The sequence below is a fragment of the Rhinatrema bivittatum genome, chromosome 6, assembly GCF_901001135.1.
Source record: "Rhinatrema bivittatum chromosome 6, aRhiBiv1.1, whole genome shotgun sequence".
Taxonomy (NCBI): domain Eukaryota; kingdom Metazoa; phylum Chordata; class Amphibia; order Gymnophiona; family Rhinatrematidae; genus Rhinatrema; species Rhinatrema bivittatum.
The window spans coordinates 19,106,154-19,127,202 of record NC_042620.1 but is presented as its reverse complement, the minus strand read 5'-3'; the positions used below and the strand labels follow the sequence as shown (position 1 = coordinate 19,127,202).

Genomic DNA, 21,049 nt, shown 5'->3' with positions numbered 1-21,049 from the left:
GAGAAGAAATAAGGGTTCGCACTCACAAAGCGGGGAGTAGCTGGCTTGTTACGGCGGTTACTACCCCAAACCAAATGTACCTGATACTTCACTCTCGACGCATATCCAGCATGGCTCTCTACTTCAACGGCATGGGAGAAAGACTGATACATCACGAATTTCCAGCATAGCTCTCTGCTTCAACGGCAGGGGAAAAGAAAAACTGATACTTCACGCATATCCAGCATAACTTCAACGGCAGGGGAGAAGAAAAAAGGATTCACACTCACAAAGCGGGGAGTAGCTGGCTTGTCACGGCGGTTACTACCCCAAACCAAATGTGCCTGATACTTCACTTTCGATGCATATCCAGCATAGCTCTCTGCTTCAACGGCAGGGGAGAAGAAAAAAACTGATACCTCACGCATATCCAGCATAGCTCCTTGCTTCAACGGCAGGGGAGAAGATAAACAACCAATAAGGGCTGTATAACATAATCTGGGTAAAAACAAATAAGCATGGGTGTAGCTTGCTTATTGCGGCGGTTACTACTCCTACTACCTCTAACTAATCAAGCTAGATATTTCACTTGGATGCAGCTCCTCCACCGCTCTCTACATTAATGGCGGGGGTGGAAGGGAATTAGAACCAAGAGCTAAGAGAAACAGATAAGTATGGGAGAAGAAATGAGGGAAGCTTGCTGGGCAGACTGGATGGGCCATTTGGTCTTCTTCTGCCGTCATTTCTATGTTTCTATGTTTCTATGTTACAGGGAGGAGATCTCAGGGATGGGGAGAAGAAAAATTAGATGAGAAAAGGACCAGGGATAGGGAGCGAGGTTAGATATTGTGAATGGGATTGGGGAGAGCAGAGGAGAGGGAGAGAGGAGCGAGGATGGAATATTGGGAAGATTGAGGAAGAGGTTACAAAATAAGAGGGTTTTTTTTTTAATGTTTTTATTTACCTGGTTGAGGGGTGCTCCCTGGTACTAGCTGAGAAGCTATCAGAGCTGGCTGATGGCAGGAGGTAAGAGTGCAATGACGTGTGACACTGAGTCCCCTGTGCATTCTGCTCACCTGAGGGTTGGGGTCTCACCGTTAGATGGTTTACAGAAGGATCAGGAACCTGGGATGGGGAAAGAGGGGAGGGAAGTTCTGAGACTGGGGAGAAGGGAGTAGTAAAAGGAAGGGAGGTTTCAAGATTTGGGGAATAAAATCTGAGATCAAAGGAGGGGGAATCCTTATTGCAGTGTCTGCTGTGCTTCTGTCCTGCCCCCTTTGCATAGTCTGCTCCAGGTTCACCTCCTATCCCTGAATGACAGGAAGGGAGAGACTGGATAGCAAGCAAGAGTGGTGGTTATGTCAGTGCTGCAGGCTCAACCCCTCCTGTTTCCTGAACACTGTCTGAGAAGGGAGAAACTAAAGAAGGAAGCAGATCAGCTGAGGGGGGGATATGATAGAGGTCTTTAAGATCATGGGAGGTCTTGAATGAGTAAATGTGAATCAGTTATTTACATTTTCGGATAATACAAGGACTAGGGGGCATTCCTTGAAGTTAGCAAGTAGCACATTTAAGACTAATCGGAGAAAATTCTTTTTCACTCAACGCACAGTAAAGCTCTGGAATTTGTTGCCAGAGGATGTGGTTAGTGCAGTTAGTGTAGCTGGGTTCAAAAAAGGTTTGGATAAGTTCTTGGAGGAGAAGTCCATTAACGGCTATTAATCAAGTTTACTTAGGGAATAGCCACTGCTATTAATTGCATCAGTAGCATGGGATCTTCTTAGTGTTTGGGTTATTGCCAGGTTCTTGTGGCCTGGTTTGGCCTCTGTTGGAAACAGGATGCTGGGCTTGATGGACCCTTGGTCTGACCCAGCATGGCAATTTCTTATGTTCTTATGAGCTAAGAATTGCGTAAGGAGGATTGGGGAACATTTGTAGAGGGAGCAGATAATGTAACAGGAAATAGGATTGGGCAGTATATGAGGATACTCTTCAAGATGCTTTCTCCTGACATCAAGAGGTTAAACAATGTTCTGAGAAAACAATCCAACATTTCATCCATTCTTTTACAGGATGAGAATTTACTATATATATATATTTTTTGTTGTGCATGAAGTGTTGCTGTTGATTGACAGCCACCCTAGTCCCCAACAGATGGCCATTTAGAAGCCTGGGGTGACCTTTTGCCAAGGTTCAGTGGAGGGTGGGCCTGAGCACCTCTTCCCACTGACATTCAGATTGCTTCAAGACTGACTCCCATTTGGAAAGTGCACAATAGATGTTCAAAAACTGTCCATGGACTGCACACATCCCATAGTTAACATGTCAAGGTGCTAAAATCATTGCTTCTGTAGATGAGCCTCTCGATATGATTACAGCTTGGGTTTCTGACAGGGGTAGTGCTGATTGCTAACACCGAAGCTCACTTGCTGATTATAGTGATCACGCCACAGTTCAATAGCAATCATTCTTTAAAAGAAATAAAAGGCTTTCTGCAGAAACTTGGTTTGCAGTGAAAACCCATCCATCCCATCTCTGCTTTGTTTGTAATGCATGTTTGATTAGCAGAGCTGCTGTATTAAGGTGATGCATGGTTCCGTGTTCAGAACTGGTAAGCAGACTGTACAGCCAGCTCGTTGCAAGCTTTTACCTCGAGCAGACTGAGAGATGTAGGGCAAGGCAAGAGCAAAGACCTAAAACTATAATAAAGCACAGCATGCTAAAAAAAAAAAAAAGGGAACCCAGTAAAGTTCTTACCCCTTGTTGAATGTAACTTTGACTTATTCACCTCTTTTGTTTAATTTACGTTAGTTACGCTTCAGTTATACCCTTGTTAAATGTAAACCGATCCGATATGGTTATTACTATGAAGGTCGGTATAAAAAAGTGTTAAAGTAATTGAAAAACTGTTTTTGTAGAATAAAGTTGGGTGACTCGGATTGACCCAGCGCCTTTCATTGTTAGGTTTGGATGGTGTCAGGGGTTGACACAGGGATACAGAAATCTTTCACCTTCAGGCCTGGCACAGGGGTACAGAGCTTTTCAGCTCTCATATTGGAAGATGCAGAGGATTGGTCGAAGAATACGGAATATTTCACCTATAGGAGACTTGCTGGATCAAATTAAGGGCCTCGTTTACCAGCCTTTTCCCATTCTGTGTCTATGGGGAAAAAAAAGCTGGGTAAACATAGTCCTAATTTTGAGAAACCAACAAGGAAAGATGTTAGGTCGTTACCACAAAACTATTATATTAAAAAAAAAAATAGAGGCCCAACGTTCCCTGTATGTACCGGATCAGTCCAGACTCCTGGGTTCATACATCCGTGCCAGCAGGCGGAGACAGAGAAAGTAAAACTGCCACTGCTTTAACTATGAGGATGCCCCCTGCAGTTTCTCAGTATTTCTCTGTCTCCCAGTAGGGCAGGGCGGATGCTTGAACCCTGCAGTTTTGATTTAGGATTTTTTGGTTGTATTTTCTTTTAAATTATCTGGTTGAGGTGGGGGGGCTGGGAGTCGGTGACCCTTTTGTACGCCCCCAGCCCGTAACCGTGAGGTGCACATCCGGTGGTCTGGATCCCTCCCTGACACGTGTTGGCTCACAAATTAGTTTTCCCCACTTTTTTTCTCTCCCTTTAATTGCTGAATTGAGCTGGACAGCTCTCTTCGGCGCAGGAGAGGAATTTTACAGTGAGACTGCTGTTAGAGCAGTAAAGCATAAAGAAAAAAAAAAGTTAAGGATCCGGTAAGCAGGAACAGGTAGGAGCTGTGTCAACTTTCTCCTCCATTTCCCCCCCCCCCCCCCACCCCCCAGTGCGGTTTCGGCGGTTTTTCTTCGGTGTTTTTTCTTAGTTTATTTTTGTTTTTCTGCTGGTTTTGGTTGAAATTGTCGGCGCCGCCGCGATGGTAAGGGGGGGGTGGCTTGTCGCACGTGCGGGTCCACCCCGGCGCGCCTAAGTCGCCGCGGCCTTTGCGTGGCCTGCGTTTCCGGGGGGGGAGGGTCCCTCCGAACTCCCCAGGCCAGCTAAATGTCGGAGATGCCTGTCTCTGCCTTCCCCAATTGCGTTGCACCTGGCAGCGACCGCGAGGCGTCCTGCTGGGGAAACCACAGGAATGGCGGACATTTTGAGTCCATCGGGGCTCAAATCTCCGGCACCTCAGACGCCGGGGGATTTCCCCCCAGTACTTTTACCGGTGCTCCCAGGTCCTGTAGAGGGACAGGGATTCTCAATAGGGCCCGGAGAAGAGGCCCTTTTGACAATGGGCGGACTCCGGCTCCCTTTTCGTCAGAGTTTGTGCTGTTAATGCACAAAGCTTTTTTGGTGCAATATGAGGGGGTGGGTCTGGCGTAGGAGATCAGCTACCCCCCCTTTACTCCCGGAGCCTGGTTTATCCCAGGGAGGATCCCTGCCTGGGGTGCCCCTCGGTCAGGGCATGCAGGTGTCCTCACAGGCAGGAGCTACACTCGTTCGAGGGCTGCATGTTCCCACGGAGGCTACCGCAGGACACCTCCGATGGTTCGGCGAGGGCAGACACGGACCTTGGAAGTGACAACCCAGACGACCTGGATTCCGGACCGCCGGCAGAGGGGGATGACCCCAAGATTCTCCAGCTATTCTGTAAAGATGAGTTAGCGCCACTTCTTCCTCAGGTTCTGGAGGAACTGGGTCTCCAGTCTCCAGCGGCGGAAGCATGTAAGGATGCTGCAGATCCGGTTTTACAAAGCCCCAGGCGTCCTTCCGCGGATTTTCCGTACCATGATTCCATTCAGACATTAGTCGAACAGGAATGGAATTCGCCGGACGCGGGGCTGAGAGTAGGCAGGGCGATGGCTAAGTTGTATGCGATGCCAGAACAGACCCTAGAGTTATTTGCCCTACCCAAGGTAGACTCCGCGGTCTCTGCCGTGATGAAACAGACCACTATCCCAGTTATAGGAGCGACAGCGCTGAAAGACATTCAGGTTCGCAAACTCGAGATTCAACTCAAAAGGATTTTTGAGGTCTCTGCCCTCAGTCTTCACATGGCTATTTGTTCCAGCCTCATGCAGAGGGCATGCTTACCTGGGGACAGCGCACACAGGAAGAACAGACACTCACTGACGAGCAAGCAGCTCACACAGACCGATTAGAATCGGCAATAGCCTTTGTAGCCAATGCATTGTATGACGTAGTCCGGACGTCCTCCCGGGTTATGGGGTCGGCAGTGGCAGCACGGCGCATGCTATGGCTTCATAACTTGTCAGCGGATATTTCCTCTGTCCAGGTTGTCATCTTTGCCTTTTAAGGATCGACTCCTGTTTGGAGAGGAATTGGATCAAATTGTGCAACAGCTGGCAGATGCTAAGGCGCCTCCCTTGCCAGAAGACAGACCCCGGGTTAGTTTTCCACCACGGTTACGTTTTCGTGACAATCACAGGTTTCGCCAACAGCACCCCACTGGGGAATTGGCACAGAGGGGTTCCTCGATAAGAGGACATTCCTGGGGACAGCCCTTTCGAGGGGGCTGAAGACCCTTCAGGAATCCCGGCAATACAGCTCCCTCCGGTCCCAAGTCTACACAATGAAAGAAGGCCGGTCCACTCCAACATTCCTTTTGTAGGAGGTCGGCTGGCATTGTTTTATGGGGAGTCGGCCAAGATCACGCAGGACCCCAGTGGGTTCTAGGGGTGATAAAAGACGGCTACGCTTTAGATTTTGCAAGGCCCGTCCGTGACTTGTTCCTAGTCTCCCCTTGTGGCTCACTGCAGAAGCGCAGAGTGGTGCAGGAGACTCTGCACAGGTTGCAGCATTTGGGGGCCATGATACCAGTGCCTCTGGAGGAGATTCGAACCGGGCAGTATTCGATCTATTTTGTGGTCCCGAAGAAAGAGGGAACCTTTCGACCCATTCTCGATTTGAAAAGGGTGAATGTAGCGTTGCAAGTTCTTCGTTTTCGGATGGAGACCTTGCACTCGGTGATAGCAGTGGTGAATACCCAGGAGTCCTGGCATCGTTAGATCTGACGGAAGCATATCTTCACATCTCTATTTTTCAGGAACATCAGCGTTATCTGCGGTTCATGGTCCTGGGACAGCACTTCCAGTTTCAGGCACTCCCCTTCAGCTTGGCCACGGAACCTTGCGTCTTCACCAAGATCATGGTGGTCGTGGCGGCGGCCTTACGTCGACAGGGAGTTCTAGTACATCCCTATCTGGACGATTGGCTCATTCGGGCAAAGTCAGAAGCCAGTTGTCAGACAGCAGTACAGACGGTGCTTCGGACATTGCAATCGTTAGGCTGGGTAGTGAATTTGGCAAAGAGCCATCTGGTACCCTCGCAGACTCTGGAGTATTTGGGAGCGTTCTTCGACACCACCAAAGGCAGAGTTTTTCTGACTAACGAGAGGGCTCGCAAGCTTCAATGGCAGATTCAGCGTTTGGCGAGGTTGCCGATTACCACTGCTTGGGACGTGTTACAGGTGCTCGGTTCCATGGCTTCCACATAGGAGCTGGTACCATGGGCTTTTGTGCATATGCGTCCCCTGCAGAGTGCACTCTTGGCTCAGTGGAGTCCGGTGTCGGAGCAGTATCACCAGCCCATTTCTCTTCCTCCAGAGACCAAGGACAGTCTGTCATGGTGGCTCCAAACCCCCCAACCTTCTGAAAGGGATGTCCTTGGAGATTCCGGATTGGATAGTCCTGACCACAGATACGAGTCTGTCTGGTTGGGGAGCAGTTTGCCAGAGTCAAGCAGCTCAAAGCTCCTGGTCGAACGTAGAGGCGTCTTGGTCTATCAATTGGTTGGAAGCCAGGGCAGTGCGTTTGGCTTTGCTTGCCTTTCAGCCTTTGCTCCAAGGGCGGTCAGTGAGAGTGCTCTCAGACAATGCGACCACTGTAGCATATGTAAACAGACAGGGGGGCACTCGGAGCCATGCGGTCTCCCTCGAGTTTCAGGACCTGATACGGTGAGCGGAACATAATCTGATACAGATCTCTGCATTTCATATTGCCGGAGTCGAAAATGTGCAAGCCAACTACCTCAGTCGCACGCTTCTGGATCTGGGGGAGTGGGAGTTGTCAGACATGGCAATGCACCTCATTCGAGAAAAGTGGGGTTGTCCACGGGTCGATCTCATGGCAACTTGGCACAATGCAAAGGCTCCTCGGTTTTTCAGCAGACGCAGAGATTACGGCGCCGAGGGCATAAATGCTCTGGTCTTCCCCTGGCCCAGGGGGTCCTCCTCTACGTGTTTCCTCCTTGGCCTCTGGTGGGCAAAATCCTGTGGCGGATAGAGAATCACCCAGGGGAGGTGATACTCATGGCCCCAGAGTGGCCTCGCCATCCTTGGTTCGCAGATCTGTTAAATCTGGCGGTTGAGGGTCCCTTACGACTCAGTCATCTCCTTGGTCTACTACACCAGGGTCCCGTATTTTCGGATCAGGCCGCTCGCTTTAGTCTAGCGGTATGGCTTTTGACAGGAGGCTTTTACGGGCAAAAGGATACCCGGAGACTGTAATTACTACCCTCCTTCAGTCTAGGTGGAAGTCCACCTCTGTGGCATACGTCCGAGTCTGGAAAGTCTGTGAGGCTTGGTGTCTGGTGAAGGGGACTCCGGTCTTGTGTGCTTCGGTAGCACAAGTGTTATCTTTCTTACAGGACGGGTTGGTTAAGGGTCTAGCTCTCAATTCCCTTAGAGTCCAGGTGGCAGCATTGGTCTCTTTGAGGTTAACCATGGATGGCTATCGCTTGTCCTCTCATCTGGATGTGGTCCACTTTATACAAGGGGTCAAGAATTTGTGTCCCCCTGTGAGAAAGGTTTGTCCTCCTTGAAACCTCAACCTGGTCCTTTGGGGTTTATGTAAGCCTCCTTTCGAACCCATTCGGAGGACTATGTTGAAGGATGTAACCTTGAAGGTGATTTTTTTGGTAGCCATCTGTTCTGCAAGGTGCATTTCAGAGTTGCAGGCCTTGTCTTGTCGTGATCCTTTCCTTCAGAAATCAGATAGGGGTGTGTCTTTACGGACAGTTCCATCTTTCCTACCGAAAGTAATTTCTTCCTTTCATGTTAATCAGTCAGTGGAACTGCCAGCCCTTTTGGATTTATCTGATTCGGAGCCACATGCGCGTGAGCTTCGGCTTCGCAATGTCCATAGAACATTGCTTCGCTATCTTAAAGTCACAAATGGTTTTCGGCGCTCTGACCATCTTTTTGTGCTATGGAATGGTCCGAAGAAGGGCCTTCAAGCTTCCAAAACCACAATTGCTAGATGGCTTAAGGAAGCTATTGGATCAGCTTACATTCTCAAAGGGCTCATTCCACCGGTCTCAGTCGGCTTCTTGGGCAGAGGCTCGCTTGGTTTCACCACAAGAGATTTATAGGGCGGCAACTTGGAAGTCGCTACATACTTTTGCAAGGCATTATCGCCTAGATGTGGCAGATCGGGAGTCTCAGTCTTTTGGTGAAAGTGTATTATGCATGGGACTCTCCAGGTCCCACCCTGTCTGGGAAGCTTTGGTACATCCCAGGAGTCTGGACTGATCCGGTACGTACAGGGAAAAGAAAATTTGGTTCTTAACTGATAATTTTCGCTCCTGTAGTACCAGAGTCCCGCCCAGGGATCAAGACAGTTGGAGAGTCGTCTGCTTTCCTGTTGGTTCCTTGTTATCAGAAATGAATTTTTTGTTTAATTGTTCAGAAGTTTATAATTCAGTGTGGGTTTTTTTTGGTTTTTTTTACAATGTTTGGTATTCTGCTTTGGTACAGATTAATACTGAGAAACTGCAGGGGGCATCAGTATAGTTAAAGCAGTGGCAGTTTTACTTTCTCTGTCTCCGCCTGCTGGCACGGATGTATGAACCCAGGAGTCTGGACTGATCCTTGGTACTACAGGAACGAAAATTATCAGGTAAGAAACAAATTTTCTTTTTGGCAAATTAGTACTTATAGATCTAAAAAAGTACTGTGCTTTTTCAAAATAAATAAGCCATTATCTGAGCACAGGAATCATAGAGCCATAAAAAAATGACGAAACAATATTCATTTTGTAATTATTTAAGGCCTTTTTTTTTTTAAACCACTTTTTACATTTATTTAAAATTGATGGGATTGTGACTACATGAGGAATTGACAGAGCTTGGTTAATAGCGCATTTAGTCCCAAAATACATGATACCATTTATATAGAATCTGTTTGTTAAATGTTTGTCCTTTGTTTGGTTTTTTTAATAAAAAATCATGATACTTTTTAAGATCTATAATTGAATAAGCAATTTGTCGAACACTGGACTGCCGCCTTTTTTTTTTTTTAATTTTAAATTAGATTTGGGTCAACCTGTCTCTTTTCATAAAAAGCTAAATTTGTACTTTTTTTTTTTTTTAATGAAATTTTGTTCGGCTCCAGTCAATGTGAGCACTAAATCTTTTCTTCTGTCTCACATTGTGTCCAGGCAGTTATGCCAGCTGTAATTGGAAGTGTATAGTCAATCCTGCTGCACGATCGGTGCTCTTTCTTCTTTTACCCAGAGATTTTAAAAAATATTTTCTGAAGTGCCGAGCATGTGTGTGTGTGTGTGTGTGCACAGGCTTGTCAGCAGGCGCTTTGCTCCTTTCATCTTCTAGGTTTCAAAAGCTCCTTTTCGGCAGAATCTTTGGGTAATTCTTTTGTTGATCCAATAGAAGGATTTCACAGCCTGCAAGATTTCATCTGACAGAAAAGGAAAGTTTCATGCATCAGACCCTAGTACCCCCACTGCAGGTTGCTGGCTGGAGATTATCACTTAAATTGGGACAAATTCTGACATGAGGCCACCGTTCCACCTAGCTGAAAGTGATCCAGCTATAAAGTGACCTTTTTTTTTATATTCTGTGTGCTGCATTCTGATCTGTGCACTCCCACTGTGCCTCTGTCCCTAACAGGCAAGCAGCAGTACTCCAGGGCCGACCTTGATGGATTGATAAGCAATGTCTGACGCTTGCAAAGAGTGACCAAGTTTAATACCTATTAGAGCGATGAGCTAAGTAGAAACTAGAGGCGCAGTGCTTCTGATGTGTTTGTATCTTGAAATGCAAGCTGTGCTAGAGAGAGGGCGAATGCTGTAGTTAATTGAATTTTGCTCTCTTCCAACCCTCTGCAGGAATGAGGATGAACCAAATGCTAAAAAATTCAAAACAGAGGACGAGGACAGTGACTTCAGTATTGCAAACCTGGCAGAAGGGAACATTACTTCAGTAAGCATGACCTTAAAGGCCTTTTGCATTTTATCTGTATATTGTGCCCATTTAATGGCCTGTGGGCCAACTGTCCTTGCCCATTGCCTTCTGGCATGTCAAAGATGTTTGAAATCGGCAGCTCTGGAGCAAACATCTCATTTGCTTTTTCTTATACCCAGTCCAGCATTACTGCTGCAGTTTGTGGCCTGTGACTAAGGACTGCCTCTGCCATAACTGGCCTGAACTTGGGGGCTGAAAGGGGAGGGAGAAGAGATCTGTTTGTTTATTTACTTATTTAAAATGTTTATATTATGCCTATGTTATGCTAAGCAGATTACAAGAAGATTAAAAACATATAACATCAATAATACATGAAACGACTCACAAACGCTATAAATTAATACGTAACACACATCCAAAGTAATTTTCCATATGCTGAAAAGCTTCCTTGAACAGCTTAGTTTTTAAAGTCTTCCAGAATAATTTATAATCTGTCAAAGACCAATATCCTCCTCAAAATTATTCCAAAGCCATGGCCCTAGCAATTAGTAATGATTGCCTCCTTGTTTCCTGGAGATGGGCATCTCTGACTGGAGGCACTTCGAAATAGTGGCTCCCAGCAGAACGCAACACTCTCTTTGGAGCATAGAGACCCTGAAAACCAATGAACAAGACCCTCAGAGCATCACCTTGTAAAGATTTAAAAACCAAAGAGAGAATTTTGAATTTAATCCTTTGCTCGATAGGGAGCATTCAGAGTAGGCGTGGTAAAGCATGGGAGTAACATGCTCATGGGATGATGCTTTCAGGATCAGGCGCACAGCTGAATTTTGTAATCGCTGCAGTGCTCGCAACCGTATTGTAAAGATTCCAGTGAAGACCAAATTACCATAATCTACTGTGGTTAGAATAAAAGATTGAACAATTGTTTGGAAATGTAACTACAGTAATCTAAAAAGGATCTTAAATACCGATGTTTCCTCAGTTTAAAATAACCACTTGATAGAACAGATTGTAATTGTTTTTTATAGCACAGGCAAGAATCAAAAAATAACCCATGTTTCAAACCTGATCCTTAAATTATAATGTCCCCCATGCATAAGAATACAAGGAATTTCCTTCAGCCTGGGTTTCCGAGAGACCCACAAAGCTTCAGTCTTTGATAGATTTAGAAGCAAAGCATTACTGGTCAACCAGCTACTTACTACTGAAATATGGGACAAGATCAAATCTAGTATGGCCTTTTAACTTGTTTGCAACCTCAAAATAAAGCCGAATGTCATCAGCATACACTTTAAAATAAACATTAAAAGAATCTAAAATCAAACAGAAAGGTTGCAGATAAATGTTAAAAAGGGTAGGGCATGGGGGTGCTATTCCACCGTGCTATAGGATAGATGCTTCATCCTAGAGCTCCTTCCCTACCTTCAGAATCAAAGCCCTAAAGACTTTCAGATTTGAATTTTTTCTGGTGCCTTCATTATTATCCAAACTACCATCATCTCTGGATGGCCACTAGAAAGAGAACCACTGATCTGAAACAGTTTTCATTCAGCAAGATTGCGGTGGAGCTGACTTGCGAAGATGGCGACCAGGTCGCAAGAGGAGCCGGGGACTTAAGTAACAGAGAGAAATGGAGGCCTCACTGATATCGCCCCAACCTGCCATGGGTCAACCTCAGGAACTAACAGATTTTCCCACTAGATCCGAGCTCCGGACTGGTTTCTAGAGCTTCGGGCTGACATGCTCCAGCTTAAGTCAGACCTGTTAGCCTCCATTTCAGAGGTGCAGGAGGATTTGATATCACTGGGGCATCGGGTGGAAGACCTTGACTCCTGCACAGAGAACCATGGAGCGGCGTTAAACACCCTGAGTGCGCAAAATAAGTCCCTGGCTTCGGAGATCGCTATGCTTGCTGATAAAGTGGAAGGTCTTGAGAACCGCTTATGAAGATCTAATATTACAATTAGAGGGGTTCCTGAGATGGAGGAATTTGCTAATTATGTCTCTGTTGCCTCTGCGATTTGCACTTTTCTACTGTCCAGTAAGGGAGGCCCCATGGGGGGCTCACCAAGCCCTGAGATCCCTATTAAAATTGAGCGGGCTCTTAGGGCCCTCGGGCACTGATGGAACAACAAACCATTGTACTAAATCTGCATACTGATTCAAAAGAAGATATCATTGGAGTTACCAGGAAAAAGCTCACATGGCAGTGGAACGGCCTAGATATCTCTATTTACAATGATTTGGCGCCAATTACTCTCTAGAAACATTTCGAGCTGCAAGATGTTACCAGTGCTCTTCGCTGTGAGGACATACACTACCGATTTGCCCTGCTCTTTCAGTACAAAGGTGTTTCTTACCGAGTTAAATCCCTTCCTGAAGCTGCTGCAGCCTTCAAGCAAGCAGGACTGGATGTCAGCTTCTCCATTTCATCTACAGCTCCGGTTGTAACAATTACTGATCCAACTCCAAGATGACGCTGAGCAGGTCAAGTGGAAAATGCCTGTGGTGCCAATCTGATGAGTCTCGTGCGACTCTCTCGGACCAAAGCTGAGGCACTCTTGACAGGCCTTTCTGGATTTATATAATCTTTCTCACTTGCTTTGTTGGGAGGTGAGGTCTTGGTCATTTTTCTTCCTCATCCATACCATTTGGTAGTTTGTAACATTTCTATTCTGTGATTCTTTAGTATGTTTAGCACCTTGAGACTTGATACAGATGATGGTTCTTATTAGCTTTATTTTTGTTTTCCTAGGTTGGGGGAGGGTTGGGTTGGGAGTCCATTTCTAGATTATGGGGTTACCTTTCATGGGTTGTGATCCGCTGAAAGAGTGTGTGGATCGACTTGCGGGGGGAGGGGGGGAGAGTGTTGTGGGGTTCAGAGTTGTCTCCCCTAATTTATTTTTATGCTTTCACATCAGTAATATGGTTCACAGTTACTCTTTCTCATGGGATAGCCTTCCCTTTCCGCCCCCATATATATCCTTTCTCTCTTTGTTTATTTATTTATAACCAAGATGGCTCACATATTCTCTCTTAACATGGAAGACCTCAATTCCCACAGGAAGCGCTATTTGCTCTGTAGGGAGCTGGTCTTTCAGAAGGTATCTATCGCATTCCTCCAGGAGATGCATCTCCGTAGAAGGCATGAGCATTCTTTTAAAGACGTTCCACACACATTTCTGGCAGCTAGTGGGAAGAATGCTAGATATGCGGGAGCTGGTATTCTTATTTCCTCTCACCTCATGCATGAGCTATTATTGCAGATATTGGACCTGGGAGGTCGGTATGTGTTAATAAAGGTAAGGATTGAGCCTGATGTCTACCTTTATATCCTTATACACTCCTAACCAAGACCAAAGATCTTTTTTGCTTCGGATTAGAGATTTGTTAGACTCCCATGGGGAAAGCTTTATAATATTAGGAGGTGATTTTAACTTCTCTCTGCACCCTGGTTTGGATAACTCCTGGGTTCATACCAATTTTTTGCAAGGACCCAGGAAGTTTCTTAAATCCCTTATGGATTAATGGAGCCTGGTAGACGTTTGGAAGTAGTATTACCCAACGCCATGCACCTACACTTTTTACTCTTCCCACATGATACCTATTCCTGCATAGATTTTTTTCTAGTTGATAAAACTCTGCTACCCAGGATCCACACTGTGGGAGTGGGTCCCATCACCTGGTTGGATCATGCTCCAGTATGACTGAATTTTCATCTACTTGAAAGGGATAGTGGCCTGCGCTGCTGATGCTTGAATGAATCTTTGCTTAGAGATGATGCTTTTGTACAGACCTTAGGAGACCATTTATAGGAGTATTTTCAGCTAAACTCCCAGTCATCAGTTTCACAGGGAGTAATTTGGGAATGCTCTAAAGCTGTGGCAAGAAGCCTTCTTATCTGAAAAGTTGTATCGTGCAAACGGGAGAGGGAATGAACAAGATCTGCTTTGATGGCCAAGATAGAGCAGCTTTCTCGGCAACATATGCGTACCAAGTCTCATAATGTCCATCATAGATTGCTGGCAGCTAGGACTGAGCTCCGGTGACTGGATGATAACCAATTAATGCATTCTCTTGACTTGGCTTAGCAAGCTTATTTTGAAGGGAGGGATAAAGCAGGGAGATTTCTAGCCTGGCAATTGAAAGCTCGATCAGCCCAAAGCATCTCTAAAGTTAAAGATGTGTGGGGGAAGACTTGTACTGCTGCTACCGAGATTCGGAATTGTTTTTCTGATTTCTATGCTACTCTTTATTGTAAAGACCCCTCTATTGTGGTCTCCGATATTGAGAGCTATTTGCAGACTTTGACCTTGCCTTCTCTTTCCCCTGCACAGCAACAGTTCCTGGATTGTTCCATTACAACAGCTGAAGTTCTTCAGGTGATTAAGTCACTCAAACCTGGTAAATCCCCCGGGTTGGATGGTTTCTCTGGTGCATATTATCAAAAATTCTCTCACATATTAGCTGAGCCCTTAACTGCTCTATTCAACTTTATTCGGGAAGGTGGCTCTTTTCCCGAACACTCTAATGTTGCGGGGATATCCGTTATCACAAAGCCAGGTAGGGACCCTTCCCTATGTGTGTCTGCTACAACAAATACTTACAAGAAATGATAATGTCGCAAAACATATTTTCATCAAGTAAGGAACCTGAACAGTGCTCTTGCCTGAAGGATCAGGTACTTCTTGTTGTAGAATCTATGGTCAAATAATTCATTACCTTGGTGCAGGTTATCCACATCAAAATGGAAAGAAATATGCCAGTTAGATTATTTTTGGATGCAGAACAGTCTTTAAAAGAGTACCTTTAAAGACTGAAAAAATAAAAACTTAGATGATCTCTCACAAGAACTCTTGCATGTTGAATCCAATGTAAATCCATTTACTATTTCATTGAAATGTATTAGCAAAGTAGGGAATGAAGAGGAATGTCAAATGGGACAAGAACTGTTATGTTACTATTTACACAACAGATTCCTCAAAAGAGATTCGTAGAAATAATGAGCAAAAAGCACCAGCTACAGCAATAGTTTTCTATTGCTTTTACACCTGAAATATTGTGTACCATGAAATCCTGCAAGATTAGCACTCAAAAAGTAGTACTCCATTTTTATTTTATCAATTTTTATTTTATCCATTAAATTTGATGATAAAGTGTTACTTGTCAAAAAAGCCATTATTTTTGTTATATTTGATATAGAGAAGTTATCTTTTTTTTAAAATTTGAAATTCATGTGAAGCATCCATCCAGACCATTCTTGACAGACGTCTGTGCATTTGCCCCTCGTGCTTTTTCTCAGTACTTTTAAATGGAGTTATGAGTTGAAACTCAGTACACACATAGGCAAGCATAAATTGTAAGGTTGGACATGATGATGTGAAGCTAGTTCCTGGAAATAAAAATTGGGCTTCATTAGTGCAGTTTGCACAGGAAGACAAGCAGCTGGAAATCTTCCTTTACGTGCTCTGAGATTAAACATCAAAAGCTTTTCCTCTTAATAGATCCTCCTTTGCGTGCTGGGTTTCCCTTTCTCTATTTAAAGAAAAGGCAAAAGGGGGTGAAGGGGAACCCCCCAAAAGAGCTCCAGGAAAGTAGTCACGTAAAAATATCCATCTGTATTTGCCTTCAGTGTCCTCTGCATTGGCCCCAGCTGGTAACTGTGAATTTGTTTATGGTCCAACAGGTGCATCAGGTGCCTGGGAGAGAGCAGGGGGAAGAGAGCAGGCAAATGTTAGCCCATGGAATCTTTTTTTCAAAACTCGCCCATGGGTATTGGTGACTCGCTCGTGCGCTTTCTGTGCAGCATGTGCATCAACAGCTCCCAAAAGCACACCCAGCTAATCGCTGAAAGGGACGTCATGAGACCTGGAGGCTGGCAGAACTGAGATGATAAAATCTCCAATAATAAAATTGCACATTTTCCAAACAAACTAAGTAGAGCACATCCTAGGCCAGGGGTGAGCAAACTGAGCTGCACTCGATTGGGCCCCCCCACAAGTTTGGTTACATCTTATATATCCTGGATTCCTGGTCTGGTGTTAAAGTATTTTGATAACCAGTCAGCCCCTGAACCAGTTTCCAAGTAATGAGACAACCACACTGCCAGCCAGTGGCTCAAACACTCAGACATTTGCTGTGGTGCTGCTTTTCTTGTGCTCAGTGACTGCCGCTGTGCCCCAGCACTGCTACATTATTATGTAAAAGTTGATGCTTGTTACCAACCTTTCTTCAGCCTGCCTTCTTGGCACCCTCACTTTCCTGAAGACTCACTTTTTCCACAACCAGCTGGCTCCCTCTTTCTCACACATATGCACACACACACTCACAAACTGGCTCTTTCTCTCTCTCACACACATACAAGCAGCCCCCCCCCTCACTCACACAAACACACACAAAAGCAGGCTCCTTCTCTCTCACACACAGATTCTTTTTCACTCTCACACATACACAAGCAGGTTCCTTCTCACTCTCACACAACCTCTTTTTTTTATTCTACAGCCACCAGCTGGCCTCTCACATTTACTTCTTTGGTCTCCGCCAGTCTGAACTTTGGTGCCGGCCTGCAACTTCTCATTTTCTTCTTTGGCTGCTGCCGACCAGGACTCCAGCAGCAGCCCTTCCCCTGTTTGGGCCCCGCTAGCCGGATTCCAGTGGTGGTGGTTTTGGGCCAGTCACAAGAGCATGGGACACAAAGGTCATGCTACTGCCTTGTATCGTGTGACCAATTCAACTGGCCTACCCCAATAGACCAGTCTGCCCCTGGGAGAGAGAGAGAGAATGTACTTATGATATTAAGGGGTAGTTTGTAAATGAGTATATAAAACCATCCCCTTGAATATCTCTCTCAAAAAATAATTATTTGTTGCTGGCACTCTAAATTATTCATCTGAAATCTTTAAAAAAAAAAAGTGACAGAGCTACTCTGATATCTAAGTACAAATCTAATTCTCACCTACTCTGATATCTAAATACAAATCTAATTCTCAGCCTTGGCCATTAAAAGGCTCTTTGTCAAAGATGGCTTACATCTGCCTGTGGCAGGAAAAAGGATCCTAAGAGAAAAATTCAAATTATATACCATAAGGCATTTAAACTAAAGGATGTGGGTGGCAAAAGGAAATTGAAATCTCACCATGACATCTCCAAGAAGTGGGTGAAGAAATTAACAGAAATCAGCTGAATAGGGCAGAAAAGATCTCTAAGAGAAGCTGGAAAATCTATGAGCACAAATGCCTATAGTCTGGGCAATAAAATTCCAGAGCAGATTTGGACATAGTTCCTGCTACAGAGACATGATTCACTGAGTCTCATGACTGGGATACAGGCATCCCTGGCTGTAACTTGTTTAGGAAGGACAGAGTACAGAAAAGGTGGAGGAGTAGCTCTGTCAGAAACAATATCCAAGATAAAATAAAATAGAACGAAGGAAAAATAAGGAAGTATTACACCTAAATAATGAGACCTTCATGTAATAGAGACTTCAGCCTTCGCTAAAAAGCTGTTCCCATATTTTTCTGAAATGCTTAGCATTTATTCAGAAGTCTCTTTTGTTTATATAATCATCGATCTCATAACCAAAATAATTTTTTGAAAATAATTTCCTTTTAAACCAGATTGTGAAAATTTGAGACGCTCCCATACTTTATTGAACTTGAAAACCTCAGTTGAGGATTTCTAAAGATAAGAGCATGCTTTTATTTTCTTATGAACGTTTGCCAGGTGTGAATTGTGGTATCCCTTCTGCAGAATCTACAAGAAGTAGACAGTCAATACTTTTCAAGGGGCTGTGTTCAAACAAATGGTAATGGAATCCATAAGGGATGCTGTGATATTTGATCTGGTGCTCACAAATGGGGATAAGGTCTCAAATATCCACTAGTGATCATCAGATGATATGATTTGATATTGCAAACAGGATAAAGAGAAGACCTACAAAGACCCGAGTTTTGAATTTCATAAACAAAGACTTTGTCAAAATGAGAATGTTTGTAGAGGAAGAACTGGAAGACTTGGGAGAAAATGGGTGAGAAGGAGCAACAATGGGCCAAATTGAAAGGAGCTATTACAAAGGCAACAAATCTGTGTTACAAAAGTAAGAGGAAACAAAGACCAATCTAGTTCTCAAAGGAAGTGGCTGAAAAAATAAATGCAAAGAAAACAGCGTTCAGGAAGTATAAAGGATTCCAAAAAGAGGAACACAGGGGAGAATACCTGGTGAAACCGACTGAGACAAAGAAAGAAATCAGAAAAGCAAAGATCAAGCGCAAGTAAGGATTGCCAAACAAGTTAAGGTAACAAAACATTTTTCAGATATATCAGAGAAAGAAGGAATGTTAAAGGTGGTGTAGTGAAATTGAAAGGTGACAAGGAACAATGTGTGGAGAGAGATGAAGAAGTGGCAGAAATATTAAACAAATGTTTGTTCGGTGTTCACTAAAGAATACTCCTGGAGAAGGCTCGTTGCTGGTAGACAAGATCATAGATGGGGATGAGGTAGACAAAACTCCATTTACAGAGCAGAATGTATGGGAAGAACTAGGAAAGCTGAAAGTAGACAAGGATATGGAGCTGAATGATGTACACCCCAGAATTCTGAAGGAGCTCATAGATGTGCTGGCGGGTCTACTGAAGGACCTGTTCCATAGGTCCCTGGAAACAGGAGTGGTGCCGCGGGGGTGATCTTGCGAGGAGGCTGGAAACTACAGGCCTGTTAGCCTCACTGGTGGAGGGAAAATTAATAGAGACGCTGCTGAAGGAAAGGATAGTGATCTATCTACAATCTGGTAGGTTGATGAACTCGAGGCAGCATGGATTCACCAGGGGAAGGACCTGTCAGACAAATCTGATTGATTGACTTTTTTGATTGGATGACTAGAGAATTGGATCAAGGAAGAGGCTCAATGTGATCTACTTGGATTTCACCAAAACTTTTGATACGGTCCCACATAGGAGGCTTGTGAATAAAATGAGAAGCTTGAGAGTGAGCACTAAGGTGGTGGCCTGGTTACAAAGTGGTTGACTAATAGGAGACAGAGTGTTATAGTAAATGGAACCTGCTCTGAAGAGAGAGCCGTGTTAAACGAAGTGCCACAGGGTTCGGTGTTGGGATCGGTTCTTTTCAATATCTTTGTGAGTGGCATTGTGGAAGGGATAGAAGGTAAAGTCTGTCTTTGTGGATGATATTTATTTATTTATGCATTTTATATACCGTCGTTCCAAAAGAAGATCACAGCAGTTTACAAAAGCGACATTCATATTATAGGATAGCACAACATCTAAAACATGTTAACTAGAGGGCTAGGAAAATAATTTGTGATATATAATTTCTATTTCAATATTAGTCATAGCATTGTCATAATGCACTTTACATCGCTCAGTGCTTATAGTCTTGTAGTTTTCTGCATATTGATATTTTATGTTAGATCATATGCATTTTTGAAGAGCCAGGTTTTCAGCTCTCATTTGAAGCTCTTTCTGTCCATTATCAGACGTAACGTCTCTGGAAGAGAATTCCACAACCTGGGGCCTGCTACGTAAAACATTCGGTCTCTTATTTGCATTAGATGAGTACTTTGCATTGTAGGTGCAGTTGATAGTTCTTTGTTTGCGATCTTAGTGTTTGCAGTGGTGTGTATGGATGGAGATTCTCGCCTATTAAGCAGGGGTTTCTGTTATTGATGATAAAAATTAATGTTAGTACTTTATAATGGATTCTGGATTGTACTGGCAGCCAGTGCAGAGCTATCAGCGAGGGGGGTGATGTGGTCAGATTTTTTTGTCCTTAATAAAAGTCTTGCTGAGGCATTTTGTAGTAATTGTATGGTTTTAAGAGTCCCGATGATGAGACTAGAAATAGGGAGTTGCAGTAATCAATGTTTGAGAGTTAGTGTTTGTAAAACAGTGCGGACGTCCTGAAATGTTAGAAGAGATTTCAGCTGCTGTAATATTCGCAGCTTGGAGGATCCTGTTTTAATAAATGTATGTGATTTTTCATTGTGGTGATGTCATTGATCTGTATTCCTAGGTTCCATAGTTTTTCAGCGGGGTAATGTGAAAGTTACCCAGGTCTGGGAGTGGCAGGTTAACTATAGGTGAGTTCCTCCTTAGCCATAAGATTTTGGGTTTTTTGTTTTTTTTTTAATGTTTAGTGTTAGTTTAAGTTGCGACATTAAAACCTTTCAGGTATCTGAAGGTCTGTATCCTATCTCCCCTGCACCTCCTCTCTTCCAGGGTGTACATATTCACATCCTTCAGCCTGTCTACATAGGTCTTCTGATATAGACCCCACACCGTTTTCGTCATCCTTATCTAGACAGCCTTCATTCTGTTTCTATCTTTTTTGAGATTCGGTCTCCAGAACTGAACACAATGCTCCAGGTGAGGCCTCACCAAGGACCTGTACAGGGGGATTATCACCTCCTTTTTCTTACTGGTTATTCCTCTCTCTGTGCAGCCCAGCATCCCTCTGGCTTTAGCTACCACTTTGTCATATTGCTTCACTGCCTTCAAATAGCCAGAGACGATCATCCCAAGATTTCTTTCCCGGTCTGTACATTAGTCTTTCGCCCTCCATCGCCTATAGCTATTTTGGATTACCGCACCCCAGGTGCAAAACTTTGCATTTCTTGTCATTGAATATCAGCTGCCAAATCTTTTGATAACTCTTCAAGTTTACTTAGATTGTTTTCCCTGTACCTAACCAGATCCGTCCATACTCTTGGGTTTTGCCTCCCCAGCAGCAGATTGAAACTGTACATAACCCCGAGTGCCACCTGCAGTCCCTCAGTATTTCTCTGTCTCCAGCAGATGGTAGATGGTGTAAAACCTGCAGTCTGGAAAGAAAGGGAAAAAAAAAAGATTAAAAGACAAAATTTCTG

At 44.4% G+C, this 21,049-nt stretch overlaps 1 protein-coding gene across 1 annotated transcript in view; it reads left to right on the top strand.

The window, feature by feature from the left end:
- Window positions 1-21,049, top strand: part of XRCC5 (X-ray repair cross complementing 5) — a 203,631-nt gene that overhangs the window by 133,235 nt on the left and 49,347 nt on the right. Inside the window, exon 15 of the mRNA XM_029605119.1 lies at window positions 10,091-10,184. Within this exon, the coding sequence (XP_029460979.1) occupies window positions 10,091-10,184 (94 nt within the window). The remainder of the gene's footprint in view (window positions 1-10,090; window positions 10,185-21,049) is intronic.